This window comes from Leuresthes tenuis, unplaced genomic scaffold, assembly GCF_036924035.1.
Source record: "Leuresthes tenuis unplaced genomic scaffold, fLeuTen1.0.hap1 SCAF_13, whole genome shotgun sequence".
Taxonomy (NCBI): Eukaryota; Metazoa; Chordata; class Actinopteri; order Atheriniformes; family Atherinopsidae; genus Leuresthes; species Leuresthes tenuis.
Genome location: NW_027325367.1, coordinates 13550068 through 13575265, shown reverse-complemented (window position 1 = coordinate 13575265; position 25198 = coordinate 13550068). Strand labels below are relative to the sequence as shown.

Here is a 25198-nt window from a genome sequence, read left to right as displayed (position 1 = left end):
CCTCTCTGGAATTTTGAGTCAAGCTCCTTTGACTTAGAAGGCATGTATTTATGTAGATATACATTATGTATTTATATAGATATAAACTTTTTTTTAGGAGTGAATACAGTGGCCATCCCTTGGGTATCAGCGGTGGAGAGCTCCTGCAGATTCAGTCAGAAGTGTATAAGGTTACGACTGCTGCACAGAAGGCCTAAAGACGGCACACATTTTGCACAGGCTCATTCAACTGGTTCGTGTGGGGCAGATAAATTAGAAAGACAGTACTGTAAGATACCATTTGGCTTTGTTTTAACTTTCCAGCAGGTGCCAGGAGTGGTTGCCCTGTACACCCAATGATGAGTGCCACCTGTTTGAGGGCACAAAGATGTGGAGCATAAGATTGCAGAAAGTAAGTTGTGTGTTCTGGCAAAATATAGTTATGTCAGTGACTATAAATGTGGACATAAGTATGCACTGAAGTATAATGACATAGAAATATCATCTCATACTATTTTCAGGAAGTTATTACTCATTATAACCTAGTATTAAGTATTTGTACCCAATAAATGTATTCCAAAAAATAACTTAAAACATTGTTTGAAAACAGAACAGCGAGGTTGCAAAACGGGGTACTTTCCAGGATTTAAAAGGGAATGGTGGAGGAATCCTTGAAGGTTGTCTTTGCACTTAAAAGAGTGCGCGTTAACACACATTTGTGCCCTCCGACTCATTAATAAACACCTAAAGTCTTGTTTAACTCTTGAACTCTTTGGAATGTTTTAAATAAGATTTTCAACTCTCCAGTTTAGAAAATGTGCTTAATATTTACTTCTTTTTTTGTCTGTTTATTAGTTGTTTTAATCTCAGAGGGTTGTTCTAAGATTTTGTATCGTCACTACTAAGACATATGGGCAGAAGTGACCGAATAAGGCATGCTGTTACAGCTTCCCTCCACTGGAGGGCAGTCTGCACTGCAAGAATTAAATTTGTGGGTGATGATTGAAGGTCAGTGTGCTTGTTTTTACTCCCTTCTATTTTGATTTACAAGTAATAGTACAAGATGCTTTTGAGCCACGAAAGCTTACAGAGAGGAAATGCTTCCTTCGGACGCATCTTTGATTTTGTTCATTTTAGAACTTGTAGTAATATGATAAATGTTATAGTGCTTTTTTTTTTTTTTTTTGCTTATTTTTTGATTCATGGGATATGAACTTCGTAAACATTATCATATATTTCAATGATTTACATACAGAATGGCAGTAAAAGTTGGGATGTGCAAAGACCTGCCCCCTCTGAGACTCTCCTCCATCATTCCCATCAGGCTTTGCATCAGTCCCATTTCACAGGGACATACAGTGTGCCCTTCACAGGTATTCACAAGTTGAATCACCAATTCGGTATAATGCATTAACACATTTCATAATGAAACATTCATATGTTATCTACACACTCATACAGAAGCCTCCTCTATCAATGTAGAGAGATTTATATGAGACATCTGTATGTATCACATATTATACTGTAGGTTCATAATTACCTCTGTACCGTTTTTTTTTTCCAAAAATAAATCATTACTGTGTGCTTAGACTGTCTTAACAGATTTTTAGCTGACCAAACACACATCTTGCAGGGAAACTGACTGAGCGGAGAGAAGTGAGCCCATTGTCAAATAGGAAAAGATAATAAGTGAGGGAAGGAGAAGAGGGGAGAAATGAAAGAAAGGAAAAGCATGTGCATCATTGTGTGTCATAACAGAACTGTGGGAGATGCCTTCAGAAGGAGGATTCATACTGCAGGAGTTCATAAAGAAGTGGACCATCCCTATACCTGATGCCCACTGCGTTAGGACTAATGTACTGCAGCACATTTATGGTCCTGCGCAGACGCCGATCCACAAAGTGTGCATCCCAGGCTGGATAGCGTTTTCTGGGCATGTCTATCTTAATTAGCGGACCCTCAGGCTGGATGGGCCTGCCGGCTGCATCCACAGGTTCTGTAGACCTCACTTGGAAAACCGGAAGGCAGGTGTCTGTGGCTGTTTCATCTGACTCCGTATGTTCCCCTGCCAGACCCCGTGTAGGGGTGGCCTGGGAGCCACGGGGCCCCGGCGTGGGAGCCATAGGCTCAGCTTCAGGCGGTAATGGAAGGCCCCACAGCAGCTCAGCGCAACACGAGCTGGCCAGCACCCTAAGTCGGGGGCCCATGGGGTGTAGGACCCCGTAATAGAGAATTATGCAGGCCACACCTGAGGCAAAGCACAGGAAGACGCCACAGAGTGCAAAAGAGGCATAGGCGTCAGTGGTGGCTGGGTCGCGGTACGCATACCAAAGTGAGGTGAGAATGACATTCTCTAACAGTACAACCGTGTAATAGGTCACCATTCTGTACCGCGTCCGGCCCTCACGTACATTGAACCAACAGAAGACGTAGACCACGCCCACCACCATGTTGAACAGTACTTCCTCCCATTTGGACATGCAGAAGTCGGTGCCGCCATGGATGACCCAGAAAGCCATGGCACACCAATGGAGCACCACAAAAATGCCAAAGTAGATGTGGAAAACAGAGGCAAAAAGGGCAAAGGAGAGCACCCGTGAAGAGATGGTAAAAAGGCGCCACAACAGATGCACAAGGGCACCTCGGTAACTCATGCTCTTCTTGTCGTCACGTGAATCACGAAGGAGTTTGTGGTAAGAGGCTAGCACCCAAGCTAGGGACAGGAGGGAGGACATGGCAGAAAGACCTGTGAACATAGACAGAGACAATAAAATCAGTGAAAGTCTAAGAATGAAAGATACTGACATATAATGATGGATGATTCTTAAAACACATGAACCATCAATTTTTCTCTTTAAGTATAAAGTACAACCCAAAGAATGATGGTTTCATCCTACTGTGGCTGCTCTACTACAGTAAACAGAACATTTTATTTCAGCTAAAGCAATCCATCACATTTTTGAAAGTCATATTATTACTGAGATTATCATGTAGTCAACACAGCCTTCAGTTAGTGCACCAAGTCCCTTAAGACATCTATAAAAGTAGAGACAGCAGATATGTCAGATGTGTAACGTGCTGCATGAAAAATGATCGTGGATTATCTGCAGAGCTGCAACATGAAGCCTCTCAGCGAATGTATTGATAGCATTTCAACACACACCCCGACCACGAAGAGTATCACTTGTTGTGATTGAATTGCTTTCCTCTGGGAATTGTATAGCACGAGGAAACTGGAGTTGTAAAAGTGGTTTCGATAACAGTGATGAAGTCTGGAAGCTTGATGCTGGCCAAAGCTGCTCAGAGTGAATGAAGAAATACGTGGATGTCACAGATGACAGATTATGGAAGCATTGCAGCATCAAAGCTCAAATATGACATACAATGCAAAAAAGACAAAGAGATGTCTTGAAATAAACACATATATCAGACTTTTAGGAAAACCCTTACACTGCAGCCGCTCAGCCTTGTTGCTCTGGATCATAATGCAGAGCTGCAGCACCAGCTGAGGGGCGCTTTCTAAGAAGGTCTCCAGCAGTCGCAGCATGTTGACATCAGCATACTCGTACATCATGGCCCAGTAAAAACGCCGCTGGTTCTCCTTCTGCCGGTGACTTTGTATGCCGAGGTACATGGTGCGAATGTACCTACAGAGAAAGAGAGAGAAGAGAATTTGAAACTTTAAACACCTTCAGTGTCTTTTTGCTATTTATACAAGAACAAATATTTGCTTGTCTGAATTCAAAAGAGAACACTGTCTCATAACCAAGGGACATGGACAGTGTGTCACTTTTCACATGCACTTGTTAAGAGTTTTCACGACACTAGAGGGCATTCTAAGCCACACTTTGAATACACAGAACTCTTATCCACCTGTATTAGCATGAGTTTGCAATTGTGCTCTGAAAAAGTGAAGCCAGAAGAAAAAAACGTGCCATTCTAAGTCTAAAAAAAACGCAGACACGTTCAGAAAAACTTTTTTTATACACAATAAAAAGATCTGTTGAAAAATACAGTTTTCTACTTTTTTAATTACGCCTTTATTGGTAAGTGGCATATTTATCAAAGAATGTAATAGACTTTATTGGTATAAATGAATTCTACATGATAATACCATACCTTTTGTTATTTTATGCCTCATTAGTCTTACATTAATGGCTTTAGTGCCTAAGTTGATTGCCACCTTATTGCTGTACATCAACAAAATGCCTCTTCAAGTCAAGTGCGCTCTCCTTTTTTTAAATCTGGCTTAAAACTGAAATGTGCCCAAAGCGAAGCTGTGGTATTTGCTTTTGCAAAGTTTAAAGTCAAAGGATGCTCATCAAAATGCAACGGACTGAATATTAGAATTTGATCGCCTCAAGATAACTTATCTTAACAAGTTTCCTGCATAGTACTGGCGGCCTTATGTAAAACAGTGAAAAGAGACACTTGTATGACCTGATTTAAAAAATAAATAATAAATAAATCATCTCTCTGCACTATCGGGGTAGGATTTGGGAAGTTGTTTTACGATTCATAGGTAACAGATAAATGATGTAAGCTGGTGCAACATTTTATTTTTTTTAATTTTCTCTTTTTTCTTTTTATGAAACTCTTGGAGTTTCATAATGGCGAGATGACTGGTGATGCTGCTAACTAATCGAATCACTCCTGGTGCAATTAAAGCCCAACTACAACTACTACTCTTTTTCTAAAAGATAAGTCACAATGGCTTGTTGTGCACTGCAAACTAAGACTGTGTTGTGTTTGGTGCTGATCTATAGCTAGTTAAGATCATAATCCTGGCTGGGTATGGTTTTGTTTTGAAATATATTACAGCAGTTTGTGTCGCCAGTTAACGTGCACAGAAGAGTAAATTTGATGGATCAAAGCTTTGGACAGAAAACATCCAACCAGATCCTTGAAACTCCTTTTCAAACATGCTGACACGACTCTGTCTGTTGACAAAAAGTCAAACCAGCGTGGGTTTATAGTTATCTTAGCAGTGACTTCAACTATCAGATATTGGATTGCTGCAGGATCTATCTGTCTGGGCTGGCAGAGTGGCCAAATAAATACAGCTCATGATGTGAAGGCAGTCAACCGAGGACAATAGAGTAGCAAGGACAGAAATAGACTAGACAGTCACACTCCCCAGTACAAATTAAGAGGCCGCGGATCTAAATCCAGTTCCTGAAAGTGAGACACAAATTTCCTGCAGCATAACAAACAAAACAGAAAATGCTTATGAGAGGTTTTCAGCATAATTAGCTCTTGCATTGGCTATTGGATAAGAGATTAGTGTTTAATTTGAAATTAGGTTGAGGACAGTGTGCTGTAAAGAATGAATTGTTGAGTAGATTGCTTTGGGTTATTGTTTTCACTGAGATTTGAGCATTAACCTTTTCTTTTTGCACATGACTCCAATAGACACAATAGACTTTCTTTTAAACATGATAAACTCATTCATAGTCATATTCCTATTCACCCGTACTCAAGAAATAATTAATGGCTTCCACATAAACTGCAATTCAAATGTCATTGTCTCACAACATGTGAATATATAAAGACTCTGCTTTTGCCTTATTATTAAACAAATGGAGTTTAGATTGATGTTTTACGGAATTGTTATTTTGTATGACTCGTTTAATGGAGGGATCCCAAAAAGACTGACGCCTGCAGCAAAGCTCCCCCTGCATGGATTAGCCTGTGAGTTAGTTAACTTTAAAGAACAGTCAGCTCCATAGAAGGTAGTGACTTCACAGGACACATCAAACAATGGAGCAAAAATTTCATCTCACAACCACTCTAAGTGCTCCTAAATAATTCTCTACCAGCTGTTAGTTAAGGGAGTGATAAATAAAGTCGGGTCTGACTGCACAAGGACCTTAAGGAGCACAGCAATGATAGTATTTCTTGGGACAGTTGACAAAGGGAAGAGGGGACAAAACAAGACAAAAGTTTTTTTTTAGGATCAATAGCTCTGGGCAGGAAGAAGCACTATTATAACCAGAGGTAAAAGCTGGCATTCCGTGACATTTTCAGCCAGTCTGGTAAATGTCAAATGGAACAAGTCAACCCCTCTCCTTCACTAATGACATGCCACAGAGACCTACACAGGCCCTTTGTCTCCATCCCCCAGTTTCCATTAGTCCATACTCCACAGATACATCTCACTGGTCTGTGGGGCCTCCGTCAGAAACAGTTATCTTCATGGCTTCCATAGCTGTCTCGCTTAGAAAAATACAGGACTCTACAGCCAAGTTGTCAGCCCCAAGAAGCTGTAACGAAAGACATGGGGGCTCTTTGAGCTACAAGCTAACGTGCCCCTGGTGATAATGCTGACATGCTAATACTTAGCATGTATACTGTTTACTCATAGATTGTATATAAAAGATGGACACAGCCTGTGTGTGAAAGTAGAAGTAAAAAGTGGAAGGAGACTCTTTCTAATGACCAGCATGTGATCACCTATCTATGTTTGAAGAGAAGACAACACAGATTACAGAGATAGTCCATAGTTTTTCTCTCATTATGTCACAATAGCTCATTTATACTAAATAAATAGAAGCTGCTCCATCGTTTTATGTGCCTGGTTTTCCCACTCACACATATGTCCATGTAAATATCTCTGCTGCCAGCTTAGAGGTGCAACAACAATCCCTTCCCTTACATCTTCATAGCTTACCAATAGATGTGCAACAAAAAAAAGTCTTGCCTTGAGTATACTATGTAGAAAGGGCTTTTTAGAGAATGACCACACTTTTGACTTGACTTATAACATTAGTAAGCATTGTCCCGGCCAAAAATCCAACCCTTGCTAATTATGGCAGGTTTCAAGAGAATATAATTAGGACATCAAAAATGATAAACTCGAGACAGAGGTCTTTGTGCAGTTTATAGACATCACACTCACTTTACAACATGACAAAGTCACTTCCTTACACAAAACCTTTGCCTCATTATAAAGGGGTGTGCATTAGCGAGTAACCTTAACATTACCTAACCTTAAAATGGGCTGTCATTTACTCTGCCTAATTCCTTCCTGATATTACACTATGTTCATATTCCTTTAGTTTCAGCAAAAGAAAAAAAAAAGTGTGCACAGTTAAACACTTGGATTTAAGAGCTGTCAGAAAAAATCTGAGCTCACTTCATCAAGTGTCCAACACCGCAGCGCTTTTCTTTACAAGGATCTCACACACGTCCTGCGATTGCGATGCACACCGCTAACACTCCCCCTGTGCCATTTCAGATGTAGTAACACAAATCCTCTCCACTCACTCACACACACTCAGTCAGGCTGTGGTCATGTTGCTTTTCTCTCCCCCTTCCCTTTTAGCTCCATAGCTCCTCTACGGGGCTCCTCGTGAATTATTTGTGGCGAGATCATAGCAATCACTCATGGCTCGTTAGGCAGCGTACACATGGCCAAACAGCTCGACGCGGTACTGGGGTCATGTTCCAAGCTCAGCCGTCTGCCATTGCTGTTGAGACACAGACAACCCACCACGCGCATCATCCCCTTCATCACACAGATGCAGATATGTAGCCGTCATAATGTTTGCACATGTAGACATCTTGAGATTGGAGTAGGAGCTGCAGTGAGAGACAGGTGGAATGACAAACACACACCATGTGGGCAACTTGGCCACATTATTCCTCCCTCTCCTCCAAAGCCATTGACCGATGAGTCATCCAACCACTCTTACACTAAGCCATTGAGTAGGTGGTTAGACAGATCACACACTCACATTCACCACGTTCCCAAGTTCAACAGCATCTGTCTTCTAAGTCATGCTCGTGGGAAGGCTGAGCAGCTCACACTGTATTCATATGTTGTCATAAGCTGATTCACGGGAAGATCCCAAGCACTATTACAGCAGTATGAAGAAGAGCTTATGCATTATCTAACAGGTGGAATCTGGCAGAACACTAAGCATGGGTGGCATATAGCATACACAAGGCCTGAGGGTTTATGAAAACGTGTGTGTGTGTGCTTATGTGTGTAAGGTGGAGGCATTGCCAGCTGCAATGAGTCACACCCTGAGTCACTCTGTCTGAGGGGCCACACATCGACTCTCAATAAGCTTTAAACCTCCTTTATCAGGGATTTACATTTCTGTCCCCTTTTTTGCTTTGCTTCTCTTTGTCTTTCTTTCTTTTCAGAGTTCAACCCAGCACAACACCTTTCTTTCAGGGCAGAATTGTATTTCTGGCTGTTGTTCTCGAGTGTGTATGTGGCCATTTGTCTTCTTTTTCCGTACTGATTTTTCTGTGAGGAGTGTTGGAGGGTGTGCTTGGGAGGAGGAGAGCAGTTATGGAAGGTACTATCTCCTCTTTGCCCAGTTAGATTATATCAACAATCGTATCCATCAAAAATATAAACTCAAGAAAACTGCTTGAGACCTTGCAACAATAGCTTTATTAAGAAGCTGACCAAAAAATCTGCTTTTAAAAAAATGATTAAATGACTTGCAGTGCTGATTTCACTTATTTAAGTTTGTAGTAAATGTAAGATTTTTAGATTTTGGAGTGTTTGATCACTTGACTTAAGGCAAACAAGAAATGTTTATGGATTTTGCACGGTTTTAACTGGAAAACTGACATAACGGAGATACATTTTTTTCCTCAGTATTTTCAGTCTGCCATTCCTTTCAGATAAACAACTTTTCTCAGTTTGTGCCTTTTCTTCTTTCACCAAATAAATGATCAGAATTTGGATGAATGCAAATGAATGCTGCTTGGCGGTGCAGGGGTTAACTCAGTCCTCCTCACAGCAAAACCATTCTGTGCTATGAACCTGCTGGTTGGTGGAGTTTGCATATTTTTTCAGTGTTTGGCTTTCCTTTTTTTTTTAAAAATAAATGTGAACGGTTGATGCCAACCTTACAATTTCGCTGCCAGATTTTGCAGCATTTCAGAATACATTGTAATTTTTTCTTTCAAAAAACAACAAATATCAATTTAAAGATTTTTCCAGCTTCTAAAGTGTAATTCAACCAATAAATTGCCAGGTGGACAGCACACGGTTTGTCCTCCTGGTAACAGAAGTGCCTTGTGAACGATGTCAGCACAGTTCAGTTGCCACGCATAGTCACAAACAGCTGTTTCTTTTGGTTGTTGGCTGACTGCGGCGATAGCAAGTGTTTGATAAGACAGTCATATTTTGTATTTTTTCTTTTATAACTGCAGTGGCATCTGACAAAATCACCATTCAAATTACCTAAAGACATCTTCTGTGCAGCTCTACTTATATGAACTGTAGGCTGAAGTCAGGAAGCCAACAACTGTCCACTTTCTCAACGTGATATAATTTAGGTCTAGGTTGCAAGCTTTGCTTTGCATCCCCTGTGGTTTGCCTATCAATACCACGTTGTTGTATCAGACCTCACCTGTCCAGAGTGAACTCTATCTCTTCATGTCTGCTGTGATTGGCTCCAGCCCACTGTTCCCTCTACAGGATGAAATGAGTATAGTTAATGGATAAATGGGAAGGTAGGCAACTTTGTACAGAGTACAATTTGTTCCCTTATTTGTGTTCATGAACAGCCTTTCTAAGGCATTTACATACTGTATTTGTGAGAAGAAAAAGTACTGTTGGGGCTATTGGTCAAAGTGTGATAGAGCCAGATTTTCCTGTCCCCTCGAGCACTGCACTGGCACTAGTACACACGCACAGATAGTGGTCTAACAGCATTTTAGTGAGTCATAAATGTATTCCTCTCACCCATGTAGTCAGCAGCATGGGTAGAGTGGCTAAAGGAAAGCTGGCAAGGATTCAGTGTTTACTCAAGGATGCTTTGGTAAGCTTCATCACGAATCAGCCTTTTCCAGTAAGTGAAATTATCACTTACCCTGGCCTAGCTAAATCATGTCAGTGTTGTGTTTTTTATCAGTTGCCAATCTGGACAGTGCCATTTAAACTGTTGCAGGAAGCATTTCTTCAACTCAGCTATTTAGTTTCAATAAGAGACTAATTCAGACTGAGACCGTAAAACAGGTATTTTCAAAAACATCAAAAAACATTTAAAAAAACAGACTTTCCAGAACCACTTTGTGGCTTGGTATGGTTCAGTGGGCCTCAACTTTAACAGCAATCCACTGATCCTCCATTAGATATGTTCTTATCCTCCTTATGGTGGAGAATAGCCCTGGATGAAAGGCCGGCTGAGTTTAAAACCTAGTCCTGCAGGCGAGTCAGATACACTTGTACAAACACACAACGATCTGTGACCAGTGCCTTTGGGTGGAAGCTGCACAGAGGGCCACTGGAATGTTGAATAGAAACCAGGATGACATGATGCAAGCTGAAAGCGATGGGGAGCGGCAGGCTGAAAAGAGAGGTCCTGTGTCAACTCTGCTCTGCCTTGTCAGTTCTATGAATTTGTAATGTTTAACTAGAACTGACATCTTGACTAAATATTACCTCTGTGATTAAAACAGGTCACACATGCACAATGTTCAGATGGTGTGTTTGGAACGCGGTGGATTTTTTTTTTTCCTTTTCAAATTCCAGGTCATGAAAATTGGCTTTATTCAGCTGGAATCAGTCTTAAAACTGAAGGCCTTGTAGATCACATCAAATCAGACCGACCAGTATTTTAGCCCAGAAGGGCGAAAACCTTGACATCAGCCTCCATGTTGTCATTCCCACTAAGACACATGAAGAAGTGTCATATTTAAAAAGAAGCACAAAAGTGTTGAGAAACCCTAATAAATGGCTACAAAGTGATCATTGCATGCAGTAACTTCAGCTCATTCATACAAAAGTACGTTTGGTTTATTTGCGTCAGGATAAGTAGCTGACAACTAAGACAGCAGTGGGAGTTACTTTTGTTCATTAACACTCCCTAATTAAAAGAACTGCTTGTTTCTTTAAATAACTACATTGATTTGGAGAAAAATGGACAATGAATGCATCTGAGTAGAAAACTCTGTCCTTACAAGGGGGGATGTTATGTTCTTCAAGAGTTACAAACATCACTGAAGGTAAAAATATGAATAACACAAGTCAGTAAACTGGCATAAGATCGTTGGCATCTAAATAGCCAACCAAACCAGGTTGGTGTTGGTTAACTTTACATTAATTTCTGTACAGCTGACATTTTGATAGGTATTAAAGTTATCTTATGCTTCAATGCTGCTGGGGCAAAAGTTGTTGTGGGTTTTTGTCCCATTCTCGTAGAATCATCATCTCAGGCTTGCTCTTGTGCAGACATTTACGGGGACTCATGTTCAAAACTCACTGCGACCTAACAGAGCACATCTGTAGCCATAACTCAAGGGTTAATATGCTAATAATGACACTGTTTCTAACAAATGTTTACTATGATAAAATGATAAAGTGAGGACATTTTACATTCACAAAATTAGCACCAGCTCGATGTAAACACCTGCAAAAAGCTGACTATAACAAGGCTATAATGCTGATGCTGAACGCTCTCTTTCAGGCTGTGGTGATTGTACAGATTAGGGCAATTATGAAATTTTGGTAGATTATTTGTCATATAAATAAACAGGATTAACTATTTAACTGTCTGTGTTCATTTTTACACCACAATTATACTATAAGCCTTGTAATTTATTAATTCACATAACCCTTTTAAAGGATAACATGAATGAGCATGAATTTTATATGACTCTTGTTGTCAGTCAGTCAGTGACCCCAGATGAAAGATGAGCAACGTGAGAGAATCGTTGATTGTGGCCAAAAGCAGTAGTCCTGCAATGGGCAGTGGAAGAGGTCCGATGAACGCCAAAGAAATTTAGAAATGGTCATCCTGCAGCGTGATTGTTCTGACAACATACAGCTCCTAACCAACCAGCAGGAACATTGCATGGAATGACCTGCTAATCAACACGACACTGCCGCTGTTTTGTAAAAATCAAACCTGAAGAGTGCCGATTGAAGCGAAAAGAGCTTAAGCCAACTTGTCGAATTCAAACAAAGAAGCAAATCAGTTTGAGTTGCCGAGGCAGGAGTATGACGTGTCCGTCAGCTCATATCAAGATCATGCCAAGCAAATATGAAAAGTAATAGTGGAGGAATTACACTTCTCAAGTGAGTCGAAAACCAGTGCATATTATCATACACATCTCAGTAAACAGTGCAGGTATTTTTGCTCTGCTTGAGCTCATAAAGCCTACTTTCTGCTAATGTAATGCTAAGAATCTGAATTGTCACAAACTGTGGCAGGTATACTGCTCATTTGAAAATGTGTGTTAACGTCCATATTTGAAGTTTGGTCTGCTGCCATGGCTACAACACTGTTTTATCAGTCAGCTGTCTTGGACAAACATGGGAACACATGCAAGGGATCTGACTCTGATTTTCTTTCCCTCAGTGAACTTCACACTGATGCAGAACAGGAACAAAAAATGGGAAAAAAGGCACGAGAGAGTCAGGATATATGCTTTTAATTGTTTATCAGTACACCGTGAATCATAGTTTCATAAATTGTAAAGCAAATCACTCACCTCAGAGCCTCAACTCAGATGATGAACAGCTCCAAAAAAAAAAAAATGAAAACATGGATGAAAGCTTCAATTTAAAAGCTTGATGTCAGAATTAATCATGTAGCAGTTTTTTGGGTTCAACATGAAGCAGCAGTTTCCGGTTGGTGAAAATTTTACTTAACAAGCGCCATTCAGCAGAATAGGTCGCAGTAACACCTTTGTCTGGCTGTGGTAAGTGTTTGCATATTTTTGTGGATATTTTACTTGTGAATTTTTGGGCATTTCTGAGGCGTGGATACAGAACAACAACATTGAGGAACATATTACTGTGCTCCACAACTAAAGCTTTCACAAATAAGTTATGCTGGCACGGCTAAGCGTCTGTGTCAGCTGAGCATAATGTTAAGTTCAGGTGGCTGTGTTGCTTCCCAGTGATTGGTTAGGGAGCATTAAACACGTTCCCTCACAAAAATCAGTTAGGGTGGTGGCAGTGTCACTGTACGCTTGGCCAAAAAAACAATCCAATCTTAATTCTGAAGCTTTCTTGGCTGTAGATCTTATCAAAAAGATTCAGATCTTACACTGGTCTTGTTTTGTTCCAAGAGGTAGTGACAAAGAGCTTCCTGCCCTCCCTTGTCTGTCTTTACAGACACCAAACACTGGCTCCCACCATGTATGTTAGCTTTCCTCTTGGCTGTACACTTCCTCTTTTCCTCTCTGCACACCAGTCATTTGTCACCATTAGCAACAGTCCTCAGGTACCCCAACTCACTGAGCTGCGATCATGTGACACTGTGTGACCACTGGCATGAGAGAAAAGCACAGAGATGAGGGTAAGAAAGGAAGAGAGAGCAGAGGTTATAAAGTAATCATGTTTGATAGAGAAGGAGGAGAAAAAGAAGAGTTATGAGGAAGGGAAGGTTCACAAGGCAAGATGAAAGAGGTACTTGAGTCATGAGACAAAGGCCTCCCTGTCTTCAGATGGATTACAGCCAGAGATTCATGTTGATTAAAGATAATTTGGAGTCGTTCTCTAATAAATGATTATAGTATGATACGGATCAGGATGTGTGGATTTGTTATCAGTTCTAAAAAGAGGGGACATTGGCCTGCCTTTAAAAAACAGGATATTGATCACCTCATCTGGGTATTTGCAGCTATCACCAGCACTGGGCCTGTGTTATGAAACATTGAGAGGGCTGATCAAATGAAGAGCACGGCTTAATTAAATGATAGATGTGATTCAACACTTGAATTTGAAACCACACCATGCAGATTAGACCATTATTTTCAAATGGAGATTACATCGACATGGAGAACGTACACTGCACTTGCATAGGTTTAATGAGTAGCAGGTCTTTTCATCAGCTAAGTCCACAGAGGGACTCTCCAGGGTGTATCTTGCCTCTTGCCCAATGGTAGTTAGGATAGATCCAGCCCCCGTGCGGCCCTGAATTGGATTAAGAGGGTATAGAAAATGGATGGATGGAAGTCCACAAATGGGTCATTGTGACAATCAATGTAAAATCCAAAGTTTTTAAACCAATTATAGTCAAAAGAAAAACTGCTAATTAATAAAGCAGGATCAGTTCTGAGCTTTTTTTTTTACCATTTCAGCCCAAATATAACCAAAAATGCAAAGGGAACACATGAAAGAGCTTGAAATATATACCTCGGTTCACAGCACAAAATATTGCAATTTTACAAAAAAGCCAAAAGAAATAGCTCTGTTTCTCTTTCTCAGTTCTCTACTGCAATATAGCTCCTGTCACAATGCTGATGATGTTTCCATTAGTCTAAAATTTTCCTTTTCTTCTTCACCATTACTTACTTTTCTACTTTGCTCCCGACCACAGAGGGCTGGGGTTAAAAACTGAAAGTGCATATTTTGCATAGGGTTAGGGTTAGACATTACAATTTCTTTTTGGTGAGACTGGGATGGATATTGTTAGCAGAAAACATACAGTTTCAGGTAAGAGAGAATAAGGAGGCGCTGCATGTCAAACTATTTGCGGAACCTGAGGAAGTAGCCTAGTCTCATGGAGAAAACATGAAAGAGTCATAAAACAGAACTTTTTGTGCAGATGAAGACAAATTCTGTGTTTTGTTTTTATTTATCACATATTTTGATTCAGTCATTATTACTGTGTCTGTCATTTTTAATATTCAACCTTAAATAAGGAGTTTCTGATGTGTAAAACAGTGACGCAACAGCAAGTGAAAGCGCGGGGGAAAATCAAAATAAATTTAAAGTAGTGGTCAGCTTGGGGACTTGATCTTGGCCCTTCCCCATGGCAGTCGCGTGGGTAACACCACTCACTTCCACCGTCACTCCACTTTTTCACCTTATGAATGTGAAGCAGAGCTTGTGAAACTGCCTTCTTTCATGGAGTAATTTCTGTGTGAAGTAGTATATATAAACTGAAAATAAAGACTGTGGACACAAATCAATAGATTAAGTGTATGTGACCACTTCGCATTTAGCCATGGGACTGGCTTGGATGAAGATACAGATGGATGTGGTTCAAGAATAAATCCTTTCATCTGAAGATACATGCTTTCCTTTTTCCGTGCCTGTCTGCATCAGTTTCACGGAAGACCTCCTGAATAATTTTTTCTTGTTTGCTTTTTGTTGAACAATCTTTTTAAACCCATGCAAAGCTGTTCATCTCAGCCACAATATGCTGAAGCAAGCTGTGCTCCATATTCATATGAATTTGATGTGAAGTTTTAATACCTTTTTGATTAGCTGTTTGCTGTTGAGAGGTTAAAGTGTCAGCTGCTGTGATATTTCTGATTCACCTCCTCTAACACGCTGCACATTGCTGCTGCTTTCACCGCTCTTAATTTCAAATGCACCGTAGAATGTTTCCACAAAAACAAGCTGCTGCACTGTCAAAATTTGACAGTTTGTGCTTAAATATTAGAATAGGAGGTTTTTACAGTAACAACAATTTGTTACTCTTCTGGTACCCACCCCTTCTGTACAGTTTTGAGTCTGCTCTTCCACCAGAGGAAGGGCAAGATTATGTACGGATTAAGAGTAAAAGGCTTGACCCACTTGCAAACCACTTCCAAAAAGGAACCATGTGACCATGTTGTGGCATGTGAGACACTTGAAGCTGATGTTTATTGCTCTTAAGAGTATAATTAGCAGGCCTGGCTTATGGTGTTAAAATGCTTCCTTGAGTTACCCCCTGCCTGAAAGTTCTCTGTGTAAATCTCTTTGATGTCAAGGAATTTATACCGTGATAGTCCCAAACCCCAAGAAACACATAATCACCTCACAGCGCAATTTTACTTTTTAAGGTTTGATGAGTTTGCTCGCAGGTTAGTTGGCATTTTGCATTTTTCAAGTTCCGGAGATAACGCACAAATGGAGGCGAGAGCCAAGTCAGCACGCAGGGAGGAACAGAGGGGCAGAGAAAGAGAGGGGGGGCTGAGACAGAGATAGAGAGGAGAGGCAGTGGAGATAACCGCAGAGAAAGTGGAAAGGAGCAGGCAAAGGGAGGAGAGAATAGAGAGAAGTGACAGAGTGATGTAGTGACAGAGGAAGAGAAAGGAGGAGAGAGCCAGCAAAAGTGGCAAGACAAAGACACACGGAAGAGCTACTGGAGGTAGAGAGGAACCTGGCCAGTGAGAGGAGGTGAGTGAGACAGAATGAGACCCAGGAGGTAAACTAATCACCGAGCACGCAATGCAATTTTCTGGCTCTGTGCCTCCACCCCACCATACTCCTCCCTCATGCATCCCCTCTCATCTTGGGGGCTCTTTTTACTATTCTGCTCACATACACTGTCTCTCCCTCCTCTATCCATCAGACTGTACCACTTGCATGCTCCCCCTTCTGTTTAGTACTGCTCTGTAATCCCCTCTAGCTCCAAAAACATGGATTGAGCCTCTCTGACCGTCAGCATAAAAAAAAAATGCTGTAGATGAAAGAAGGGCTTGGTTTAATGGGGAGGTTTGGGTTTTTCTTATTTTGTGCTGAACAAGGTGTCTTAGGTGCTTTAATCCAACTATGTAATGGGTCTTGTATGTGACAGTGAATGCTGGGAAAATACTACAGCTGATATAAAAAGGCATCTGTCTGCTTGCATCTGTGCCTCTGTGTGTGTCCCCCTAGGTGCAGGCATTTAGGAAACATTTGATATCACTGCAGTAAAGGTTTGAAAGTGTGTTGAGTCTCTCCCGAGAGCGGCGGCGGCGGCGCCTGCCTCACTGTTTTGCAGCATCTTGATGATGATGATAGATGTTCACTCCAGACATGCAAATAAAGGAGTCGGCTCCTTAGAAGTGTTCACATGCTCTCATTCACAAACCCACGCACAGACATGCGCACACACACGCGCACGCACACACACCACCACATGTGTATGTTTAACTATGATCAAGTCATCCGCTGATATATTAATCTTCCTCTTTAGGGAATATACCCCTGGGAGAATGCAAAAGCTCTCACACACAGCAGTCTGCCCCATTTTCACAGGCGCACCGGCTGAGGAGGAAGATTAGTTGCATAACATGCTAATTTGAAAAGAAAAAAAAAAGCAACAGGAATCCTTCTCTAAGAGAGGGGCGTATGAGAGGGAAGTGGGCTCATTATTGACAAACGGTATGTCACCTCATCCATCATGAGTGACACTGCTGTCGCAACTCTGAGGGTTACACACAAACACCTCCATGCACACACTCACACACTCAGAGGGATGCACAGTCAACAGGATCAGTTTCCACAAGCTTATCAAAATTTTCTTCTTACACAATTCTTTGTTCAGATTGTCAACGTTTCACTCACTCTCACACACACACACAGACACACACACAAACACATCATTTTCACATATGCACACAAATGAAGCTTTAAGGAGATTTTTTTTTTTTAATTGGGGTAGTATGAAATACTTTTAAGTGGCTATGTTTGCATGTACAGCAGTATCCCCACATCAACTCGATTAAGATTTTACTTTGAATAAGACACAACAGCATTTTCTGTATACCTTAACCCGAATAAGATCATGTTTGACGTAAGTAATAATCTAATTGCGGAGGATTCCAATCTTAGTCGCGTTATGTCTATTATGTAGGACTACTAAGTCTTACCTGAGTTTTCACGCCACGCCACACACTGCTGCTTTACAAAGCATGGTCTAGGCTTATCACCAGCGACTTTGGGCTCATTCTTTTAACAACACTGTCGCTGTCATCTGTTTGCTTGTTTTTGTTACCAGATCTGGCAACATTGGCTCCAGTGGAGTTCAGAGCAGAACAGGAAGACTGCTAGTAAAAAAACAAAAAAAAACAGACTTTTGGGGCAAAAGGAAAAACCCATGTAGGCTAATATTTTATCTGTTGAGATATGTTGTGTATCTGTTGTATAATTAATACTTTGAAGTACTTATGAGTTGTCAGTATATTACCCGTAACAGTCAAAGTGTTCTCAGTTTAGAGGATCAGGAATGATTTCAGTCAAACTGACCACTGTTAAAAAGGGGACCCGCAGAAGAGCAAAATTTTTATTACAAAAAAACAACTCATACCTCAAAAATTCTATCAGGATTCGAGCCAAAGCTATATTGTGGATTTTTACAGTGGTTCAGATCTGCATCAGGCAGTTACAAGGGCGGGGTCTGTGTACCACTGTCCGTCTTGAGAAAATACTGTGACAAAGCAAAAAAAAAGATCAACAACACTCTCTAAAACACAATATGAACATAATTCATGTGTTACACTTACAACTGCCACTAAAACACTTACATAGCTTTTCAGCAATGAAAAAAAGACTCTCACACCAAGCTTCACACCATCACACAGTGTTACTACAGGAAAGCCCTGAGCTGCATGATAACCTGAGGGGATCCAGTGACACAAAGCATATGTGTGAATCCCCAACTGCTAGTCACTGACAGGCCTGCTGAGAAAAAACTTGTTGTGACAGATCAAAAATATCAGCCGGTCACCAGCAGGGAAGGAGGGAGACAGACAGTGAAACAGACAGTACATTATGAGGCCACCAGAACAGCGAATCCAGAAATATTTTAGTAATACTGAGATGCTCTAAGGTTGCATACAAGTACTGTTTCAGTTTGACTACACAGCTCAAGAGAGATAAAGTTACTGACAATGAAATAAAATATCAAACGTCATCATAACACACACACACACAAGATGGACCAATGATGTGAACAATATCTCCCTTGGCCATTGCAGCACTTTCACCCAACAGTGGACTCCCATCACCTAAACACTGACTAATACGATGCAGAATAGAAATCCTCTGAGACAGTCCAGATTCATGATATCAGAGTTCCCAGCTCCTCAAAATGAACACACAAACGTATCAACACACATGTTCGTTGAGCTGGTACTCCTAGGTCTGCTGTACCTTTCTGGGTTGGGGGATGGTTAGATAGAGGGTAGGAGGAAATTGAGAGGGGGGATGGTGCACGATCGATAGAGATATCCAGAACCCTTTCTTTATTCTGTGAGTCTATGCAAAGAAGACTGAATGCTGACAGGGCAAAGCTCATCACCAAGACACCAGAGCCCCCACCACCCCCTCTGAAGTTCCCCTTACAGCATGGAGGAATTGTGGATGTCTGTGCCTCACAGCAAAAAGAGTAGTAGTTTCTATGATGGCTGATAATATAACAAGAGCAATTTTCAGGATGTGAAAAATTTCTTTGGGGGAGTTGATGTTTCTGCGAAATGTTGGACATGTTAACTAGCATGTTGTAATCCTTCACCTAGCAAGCTTCAACAGTCAAAACAGCACAGACACCTTATAGAAGTAGGCCTCACCTGGGAGGAGGCTGACCCCTAAATGATGCCAGTAACAGGATTTCTATTTAAATGAAATGTCATTAAGGCATTGCACAGGGAGGGGGTTGGGGGGGGGGGGGGGGGGGGTATTGAAGTGTTTACGCTCAAGTATTTTACATTTCTAGCTCTGTTTTGTGTTGAAATTATTGTTTTAATTGACTTTGATATGAGATTTGACTGCACCTGAATATAAACAGGCAGAGTACATGGAATGCAGACCACAGATTGATTGGAACTTTCAAAGTGATGGAAAAGACCTTGCCATAGTATCCCAGCTCTACTACCTCAGTTCTATCTTGTGGGTGGGTGGTGACCAAGTTGCGAGAGTCTTGTGTGACCATTAAATGCCAACAAGTGCAAGACTAAAGTTTACTAAATGGAGTTATATAAATGACTTCTCTCACCCTGTAAGAGCCGGCCCTTGACTAAAGCTGCAGAAAGGCATGTTTGCCATTGCGTTGCAGTACATTATGCTTACTTTCAATTTCACTTTTTAATCGTTTGGGAAATTAGGATACTTACTGCTGCAGTAACACTCCACGGCAGTTTTCACTTGCTCCAGTCATACATATCTGAGATATGAAAAACTAGTGTACTGTTAAACCTGTATGGAACCTTGTTTCCCTCGATTAAGGCTTGTTCCATGTCATAAGAGACGCAGGTTGGCCATTACTACAACAGAGCACTTTAAGATCAGTGAACAGAGAGAGACGGGATGGAAGAGAGGTTGTGGTTGATGGCATTAGTGCTGAAATGATTTTGTGTGCATGTTTGTATTTTAAAGTGTGTTTGGATATAGTGGTGGCTGAGAAAATTATGATTTTTCACTATACTGAAATGATGCTGTTGCTACATATATACAAAATTATGTCTATTTTACATCTTTTTGAGTATAGAGAGGTATAAATCTATAATGTACTGGAGCAATGTATATCAAGGGAGTATAAATCAGGTTATTTTCTGTGGCTAAAATGTGCTGCTCTTTCCTAAATGCCCCTTAGCAGGCTCTGTATGCTAGCATTGCAAACACACACAATGTTACTGAAAAGAGGACAGCTCTATGTACGCACTAACTATACAGATCGTGTGTGCCTGTGTGTTTGCATCTGATTGCCAATAAAGCCAGGACACATTAAGTGGGTCAGAGGAGCAGGTATAATGCTAACCAGGGCAGCTGTGAAACAATCAAATTGAACTTGTATTGTATTAGTTGCATCCTTAGACACAACCAATTGGAAATGTGTCGTATAGGGTGAGAGAAGTCATTTATATAACTGTGAGAACATTTCACTGCAGTGTTTCAGCACGTTGTCATGACATGGCTAAAATTTACTGATGTTCCCGAAACACCTCACACGCAATGGAAATATAACGTAAAACAACATTTGGTCAAAAATTAAGAGCCACTCATCCAAACTACTTCAAAATATATGTATGATGAGAATACTGTATCTAATCAAGCTATTATAATAGTTCATGGATAATTAATGACTCAGTTATTTTCTGTTATCTTACAGTTTTGAATATTTTTGTCTTTTTCTTTTTTTACAGTGCAATATACCTGCCAAGTCTTATCAGATGAGTATACCCAAAAAACTTAAATTATAACAATACTGAGACTAAAGAAAAAACTGATATATTAAAATGTTTTCATGTATACATACAGCAAGATTATGTTCTTACAAGAATGTAAAGTATTGCCCAGAAACCTGGGATGGTGGCACACAAAGCGCTGGAGAGAGCTGAAGACTCCTGGGAGTTGCTAAGTGGTAGTAACTGGATTCCAACATGTTGCAGTCTGGGAAGTCTTCTGATTAAAAGGAAGGAGATAGGGCAGCAGAGGAGGGATGGGAAGGAAGGAAAGAGAAAACCTCTGTGTGTAATGTATGGGCAGTGTGCCAAGGTGTCCGTTTCATTCATAAACCCTTGAGCACGTCCAACCTGAGGCTGAACAATCTGCTCCAACAGCCCATGGGAGAGAGGGAAGGAAAACTCTCGCTCCTCCCACTCCTTGTTTGCTTTCATCTTGTCGTCCCCCACCCCCCCCCTTTATTTTTCTTCTATTTTTGTTCTTCTCATTAGGCTTTCCCCTGCCTTTTATTTTGTGCAGAGTCCTGTGTAGCTAATTATGCAGAATCTCTTTGGAAGTGTCCACAACCAACAAGCCAAACTTGTGATGCTTTGGGAATCCCTGGCTGAGTTTATTTAAGTGTTTTCCAAGTCTGAAATGAGTCATCTGGCATACAGTATACTACAGTTTTTTAGGCCATTGATATCTAAATTAAATAAGAGAAAATTGGCAGCACTCAAACAATGACCATTAGCCACACAGTTCAAGGCTAACCCAAGCTATTTTACTGCTGTGCTCAACTGAACCAAATCACTCACGTCTGCATGCTTTTACTGCATCCTACTAAAGTTACAGTTGTCTCTTCAAAATGGAAATCTGTGGTGTTATTTTTTTATCAAGGAAAGCATCCCATCTGTCATGAAGCTGCTCAGCTAACCCTGACCCTCGAGTAATTTGAGTCAGGAGAGCTACTTCAGTTTGTCTGGTCATCATTTTGGAAAAAATAAGAGAAAATAGCATATACCCCCAAAAGTGTGCCAATAAAATGTGATCAGAAACCATCCTTCCAAACTCCATTTAGACCTCTTTTATTCTTTACAAAATACAAATAGAGCCTGAAATGTGACTGAAACAGTTAAATGGAAGAGGAACCATTGAAAGACAATGTGAGGAGAAAAGATCCCAAAACCCATTAAGAATGTTTTTATTGTTAATCATTTTCTTGCAGTTACTTTCAGGACAGCAGCAGACATTCTCATCACATACTCAGACATGGAGGTGCACCTCTCACAGGTACACAGCTTTGTCACATTTTAGAGGACAAGTGTTCAGTCTTAAAATAATCATTAAATCTGGAGTGTCTCAGTCCAGTCGTAACAACAAAAGGCAAGCCAAAACTACGACAAAACTAATCTAGTTTGGTGTTGATTGTTGCATTGCAAAGATCCTCCATCAAAGTCAACTGTTGGCAGCAGTTGCTGACTCATTTCTGTTACATGTCTGCTCTGTATGAGTGTGTGTGTGTACAAGTGTTATGTTGGTTTCAGAAAACACATTTCTACCCTAAGATTAGCTTAAGATTGTGGACCTTATTGCTTTCATACATGTCCTGTCCAAGCCACGTATTTTTGGACAGAGACTACCCTTTAAGTAGGCTTATGTTGACACTGAAATACTTTTGAGAAGTAGCCTTTTTAACACATGGTCCCCAAAATGCCTATAGGTTCAAAGGCAAATGAACACTTAAATGTTCCTCTGGAGCAGTGTGTCATTTCAACATTAGTTTATGCAAAAAAATGAACATATAAGGAGTGAAAAGGCAAACAGCATCATGGTCTTATGATGAAGAACTCTGAAAAGTCTGATTCCCAGCTCATCACATGTTGATGTTTGATCAGGAGCCTTTCACATCCATTTTCAATGCACATGGACTGTCTGTAGCTGTAAGTAACCCTCTGGCTACACCAATAATAAATGCTGACTGGAAACATATTTCTATACCGCTGGCTTATAAACAAGTAACACAGATTACTTAAGGAGGTTGGAGGGGGGAAGGGAGGCAGGCTCGTGATTCCAAAGCATTGAGCTTGTCCTCCAGTAGAACCTTGACATTGCTGATTTTCATTTCCATTTCCTTCTTTCTACTATTATGCTACTTCATTATGCATTATAACACTTTGCTAAGGTCAGGAGAACATCATGGTTAGGCATTAAAATATATAATAAAATCTGTTTTGTCATGCAAATCTTCACTGACATTTTCAAAATTGCCATGCCAACGTGTCCCGACGCTGTGTTATGTCATCAGTGAGGGAATCCCTGCATGTCCAAAAAAGACACTGTTCCAGAAATTGAATTGAATTGAAGCAGAGCCCTTCCTGTGATGATTCGGGAGTGAGAATGGATTAAAAATTGTGAGAGAAAAAGTAGAACAGCTCGTGACCCAAAGTATGAAGCCTCATAAGTTACACATGGTGGTGATTCTGCGCTGAAACCAATATCCTGGAATGTAGTAATTATCATCATTACTGCTGATCAGACTAAAGAGTCAAATGTGGTTGAGAGAGCAGCGTCTGGGAATATATGCCCTTAGTATATTGGCCTTAAAGGAGTTTTTACCGAGAAAATATAATATGGTAGTTTTTTGTTTTATGTGTATCTGTCCAATTACTTTTGAACCAATAATCTTTAGGTATGTTTAAAGAGCCCGCACAGATTCCAAACAAATATTTCTATACTGACATAAACCTCATCAAACTAGAGCCGGGACTGGCATTGTAATATAGTACTTACTTACTTTGTATTGAATCCTGATGAACACATGAATGTAATTAATATTTAATAATTTGGTATTTAATAATCTATTTTCATACTAAGAATTATGTGGATCATCTAACGGGATATAAAAAAGGGTATAAGGATATAATTAAGAAAAATATTTCTGTTTCAAATATTAGTTGCAGCATGATTTCAGAAAATGGGTGGGAAGAGGAGAGGGGAAGATCTGGAGGTGGAGTGGATGAGAAAGTAGGTCGGAGATGTGTGGGCTTGGCTCTGGAAGGACGATGGCTCTAATCAGGACTGAGCAGCTGTTATTACTCCAGCACTCTCTCGGGGAGGGAAGGCAAAACCCTTCTCATGCTTCAACATCAAGGAGGAAGTCTAAATCACACAGTTAGAAGCAACACAGAGGCTAAATCAGATCTAGAAACACAAATTGCTTGCTTTAAATCATTTATCATTATTAATCCGCAGGTAAAAGTGATCCATCTGGATTTGTAAGATGTCTATGAGCTTCTCTAATTTTGACACTAGCAAGCACCTCAGAAAAGGCTTGTTTGGTTTTATGTCAAAGCAGTGCGCATGCTGCATTAGTTTATTAGAATCCAAACTCATTTTTCCTTAAATAAAAATTAGAGGAAATATCAAACAAACCAAATGGACCACATAGATCACATTTCTAAAAAAGGACCACCACCAAGTGTCAATCAGACTCTGGTTTCAGCTCGGGATGTCCTGAGCACGACTTCTTGTGTCCCTGATACCAATCACTCCGAGTCATTCAAGATCTAGTCCATGCCAAAAGTTGAAAGACAGACTTTCAAAGTAAACCATTTCATTTGAAAATGCTGCCCACCAAGTGTACAAACATATGTACGAGGTTATGTGTGTGTGTATGTTGACAGAATCAATGAAGACAATGAGCAACACCCAGCTCATGAGCTATTATTAGCCTAGACAAGCTAACAGTTTGTCTTCACTTTGCGTGGAGCACATTTTATAAATACAAAATAGATTTAGATCAAAAGGCTTTGGCGTTGCTGAAAACATGTTAAACAGTAGTTTAAATAACACTATTTCTTGATAGCAGGATGTTGTGTTGGAGTAGTGATCAAAAAAGGCTTTTGCTATTTCAACCTTAACACATCAGTGTCTATACGGCACACAGCTTTTCAATCAAATCACCAAAGCGCAATCCCTGTGGCAGACCCTGCAGCGACAACTCCCAGAAACTCCTCACACTGAAATATTAAATGGCAAATGGGAAGCGACAGTCTCTCGAAAACTCAGCACTTTGTGGGGAAAAACAGGCTGTCAATATGAATGCACATGAAACAGAAAAGAGACAGAGCGACAGACACATAGTGACAAAGATAGAGAAACAGAAAGAGAAGGAGACAGAGAGAGGACAACTTGACATCTTTGTCTCCTCACTGTGGGCTAAAAAGATTGTCTCAAACAAGGGAATGAGGATCTATAATCTAAAGTGGACAGCTGAACCAAAATTGCTACAGTGTGTAGGTCCCTGCATTCAGACGGCCATGCAGGCTGAAATATACATATTAGAGTTGTTTGTTATTAATCACCAAATCAATATTGCTGGTC

General features: G+C 40.5%; 2 protein-coding genes across 2 annotated transcripts in view; both read right to left on the bottom strand.

Moving 5' to 3' along the window:
* rps12 (ribosomal protein S12) overlaps nucleotides 1-25198 on the bottom strand; it is a 148603-nt gene that overhangs the window by 59302 nt on the left and 64103 nt on the right. The gene's annotated exons all lie outside the window — the stretch shown is intronic.
* xkr6b (XK, Kell blood group complex subunit-related family, member 6b) lies at nucleotides 1476-21267 on the bottom strand. Its single transcript, XM_072362913.1, has 4 exons — nucleotides 21184-21267; nucleotides 9357-9418; nucleotides 3430-3626; nucleotides 1476-2725 (listed from the first exon to the last, which is right to left on the bottom strand). Exons 1-4 carry the CDS (start codon nucleotides 21265-21267, stop codon nucleotides 1755-1757), a joined length of 1314 nt encoding a protein of 437 aa, XP_072219014.1. The 3' UTR covers nucleotides 1476-1754.